General features: G+C 36.4%; 1 protein-coding gene across 1 annotated transcript; it reads left to right on the plus strand.

Annotated features, from left to right (window-relative positions):
* The first annotated feature begins 213 nt into the window (after positions 1 to 213).
* LOC113319356 (pentatricopeptide repeat-containing protein At1g12300, mitochondrial-like) lies at positions 214 to 2,192 on the plus strand. Its single transcript, XM_026567625.1, has one exon. The coding sequence runs from the start codon at positions 517 to 519 to the stop codon at positions 2,101 to 2,103; it is 1,587 nt and encodes a 528-aa protein (XP_026423410.1). The 5' UTR covers positions 214 to 516; the 3' UTR covers positions 2,104 to 2,192.
* Positions 2,193 to 4,027: the final 1,835 nt, after the last annotated feature.

Below are 4,027 nucleotides of genomic sequence, written 5' to 3' on the forward strand. Positions count from 1 at the left end.
TAAATACTGTGTTGTCGCAATGTATATGCACCCTGCTCGGCGCCATAGCGATGCTGCTGCTGCTATTGGCCATCATGCTGCTAGTCGAAGGAATGCGAATTATCTTGCACTATACATATAAAACAGTCTCACACTTCGCTTACACTAGTGAAGCTATAAAGTTTGTTTCAGCTCTCTTTGCTTCATTCAAAAACTGAATCTGTTAAACAAGAAGTGATCAAGAAGAACAGAAAGAATGAATTTGGTTCAAAGATTGAAGCACAATAGCAGAGTTATCTCTAGTTATTATCATCAATCATTTGTGAGGGATTATTATGGTTCAGGAGGTATCAAGAGTAGAAATATATCACAGCTTGAGAGTTATGTGCAGGATGAGTGTAAATCTGGAAGGATTAAGAAGCTTGAGGATGGTTTGAAATACTTTGATCTATTGATTTTCGAAAGGCCTTTTCCGTCTACCTCTACATTTAATCATGTATTGGGATTAAGAAGATTAAATGCTATTCAGATGTCATCATGTTGTATAAGAAGATGGGTTTGGTTGGGGTACAACCCAATATTTATACATTGAGCATTTTGATTAATTGCTGTTGTCAATTAGGAAAAGTGAACTATGGGTTTTGTTTTCTTGGACAGATTATTAAGAGAGGTCATCAGCCCAATGTCATCACATTCACTACACTGATTAGAGGGTTGAGTCTTCAAGGGAGGATTGATTCTGCTTTCAAAGTGTTTGCTAAAATGACTGAAACAGGTATTCAACCTAATGAGGTTACATGTAACTCACTAATACATGGGCTTTGTACAACCGGTGAAGTGGGTCTTGCTCTTCAGTTAAAAAACAACATGTCTAAATGGAATTGCAGACCAACTGTGGTCTCTTATGCTGCAATTATAGACACACTTTGTAAAGGAGGTTTAGTTGATGAAGCTTCGGTTCTCTTCTCTCAAATGCATAGAGATTTGAATGTTGTTCCTGATGTAGTTGTGTACACTTCTTTGATAGATGGACTATGCAATTCAGGCCGGTTAAATGAGGAAAAGAGACTCTTTGGGGAGATGGTTAGTAGAGGAATCTCTGCAAATGTAACGACATATACTTGTATGATTCATGGTCATTGCCTACATGGTCAGCAGGAAGAAGCAAGAAGATATTTCGATGAAATGATTGATCGCGGGATTTTACCCAATATAATAACCTTTAGTATATTGATAGATTCACTTTGTAAAGATGGGAACACAGAAGATGCTTTGGGGTTGTTCAAATTGATGGACAAGATAAATATTAAACCTGATCAGATTACTTACAGCTCAATGATAGACGGTCTGTGTTTGGCAGGTCGATTACAAGATGCGGTGAAATTGTTTGACTCCATGGTGGACAAGCGCCTTCAACCGGATGTTATTAGTTGCAGTATACTAATTGATGGGTATTGCAGGAACCGTAAGTTGGATGAAGCTTTGCAGCTATTCAAGAAAATGAAACAAAAAGGATTACAACCCTGTATAGTTACTTACACTATCCTATTAAGGGGACTATACCAGGATGGAAGAATGAAGACTGCTCAGAGGTTCGTCAATGAGATACAATCTTTTGGTGTATCTCCAAATGAAGTTACATATGGTACAATTTTGGATGGTCTTTGCAAGAATGGAAATTTTTTGGAGGCGATAGAATTGTTTGAATCCATGGAGGGTACTGGTGTTTTAGCTGATGTTGAAATGTACGCTGTCCTTATTCATGGTTTGTGTCGGGCTGGGAAGTTGGAAGATGCAAGAAAACTGTTTAATGAGATTCCAGAAAAAGGATTAGTACCTGATGTAGCAACATATACCACAATGATAGCTGGCCTCATTCATCACAGGATATCCTTGGAGGCTAACAAACTAATCATCCAAATGGAAGAGAAAGGTTGTTTACCAAATTCTATAACATATGATACCATCGTCAAGGGTTTTCTTGAAGGGAATGAGACTGAGAAGGCATTACTATTTCTTCGTAAGATGCGTGAAAGAGAATTTGTACCAAGGGATTCTGTTGTATCCTTGTTAATAAACACTCTCTCAGCAGGTGAACTGAAAAATCTTGTGTTATTTTTGTGAGACCTTGTAGTAATTGTTTAGGGATACAGTGAAAATGTGAAAAACTCGAGGAGCATTTGTGCGGCTTGATATATTTATTAAACCTTCTTTGCCTTAATCTAGTTCTTTCTGTCATCACTCATCACTCATAAGGTAGTGCAAAAATAATACTTGAGAAAAAGCAGCATACAGTAGTACGAAACTCTGTTATCTGGTTTTGAAATTCTTGTGGAAAATTCTCTTTGGCAGTGTAAGGTTTCGGGCTACTGCAGTGACTGGGGGTGTAGTTGTTGTTATGACAGTATCGAAATTCTTGTTTGTTGAAATTTTCTGGTGCACTGTTCTATCTGATATGTTTGTTTTTGGCCTGCGCTATACCTATATTCAATTTCGTTTGATGATTTCGGCAGTGGCAGCTCAGTTTCTAAAAATAGGATAGTTGCCAGCTGAATCTCTTGCAGACACATTTGCGATTTTATGTCTGCCTCTCTTTAACTGTAGGTCAGTAGAAGTACCTAGTGAAAATATCTTGACAAGGATAGATTGAGCCACTGAAATTCTTTTTACATCCGTCAAAGATTGCAGCACTAGTTGAGACATTTATCTCAATCACCAAGCCGAAGATTGAAAGGCTTAGGCTGAAGTCCCAACAATTAGGCCACTGAATCGTGTATCACAGTTGGTCGACGATGACTACCAAACTCAATATATACAACATTAATATGATAATGCAAGACAAAATTAAAATTTAAGACTCCAAACCCAGACATCTGACAGTCTAAACAGGTAACTGAGATTTGTTTTGATAAGATGAGTTATTTGCCTTCATTTGGTCGGCAAATAATGCTAACTGAGCTTGAACTGAATGATTAAGAACATACGTAACAAATCAAGTCTGATTAGTCGGGTCATTTTCCTGCTGCTAAATGCTTCTAGTTTAGCATCTGGCTCATGCTAGTCAGAAAACCGCCGACAACTCACAGGGAAGCAAGCAAGTCACCGATTTATGCACATTGATGATAGCAAGTAAGACTTTTAAATACGCCCCAAATTGGTCTGTTTTTTTCTTTTACACCCACGTTACACCATTGTTGATGTGGGTCAAATACTAGATCGAACTCAACGTTGCTGCTGATGGGCGTGTCATATTACTTAACGGTGTACCGACTCCAAAGGTTATTGAATTTTTATTTTATATGGATTTCGACACACCCTCAATAAATTGGTACTCTATTAGCAATGTTAAAACTCAAGGATAAGGTGTGTCCTAAGATCGTAATATAAAAAAGTCGTTTTAAGAATTGGTCTAAGGTCATAATATAAAAACTCATGGGCAAGGTGTTAGAACAATGGTACCTAGAACTACATCTAAGTACATTAGTCTATGATTTATACTATTATAAGGATTTGATCCCGAGACTTAATAACCATCGGACCAATAGTTCATGTCCGTAGATAATTTAATTATTTTTGAGTAAAAAATCGCTAAACTGTCCTATGCGAATAGAAAACGACTAGACTATTCCACATAGGTACGTGATCATCTTATGGGCAAAAAACATTTCGAGTTAAAGTAAATTAGTTTTTATTTTATTTATTTGTTTATTTTTTTGATAAAAGGAAAATTCATAGAATTGAGGGAACAGATTTACAATGTTAGAGTTACATAACTTATCTAACAATACAACTCTTTTTTTTTTGACATCCCAATCCCTAGAGGTATATATCACTAAACTTATTTAGGTACTTAGCCAATTTATTAGTTATTCTATTATAAGCCTCTGAATATAAGAAAATGGAAAACTACCAAAATTGTTGTTACTTTTCAAAACTTTAAGCAAAATGGTTTTGCATCTCCAGTTTGCATCAAAAAGGTTCTTCTTCATACCATTCACAATATTTTGGTTGTCATTAAGGGAAACTAGTCTATTATTTTGTATCCTTG

This window comes from Papaver somniferum, chromosome 10 (genome assembly GCF_003573695.1).
Source record: "Papaver somniferum cultivar HN1 chromosome 10, ASM357369v1, whole genome shotgun sequence".
Lineage (NCBI taxonomy): Eukaryota > Viridiplantae > Streptophyta > Magnoliopsida > Ranunculales > Papaveraceae > Papaver > Papaver somniferum.

Bases quoted from the DNA above. Each gene is read 5' to 3' on its own strand.
- LOC113319356 (XM_026567625.1), top strand. From the start codon at position 517: ATGTTGTATAAGAAGATGGGTTTGGTTGGGGTACAACCCAATATTTAT.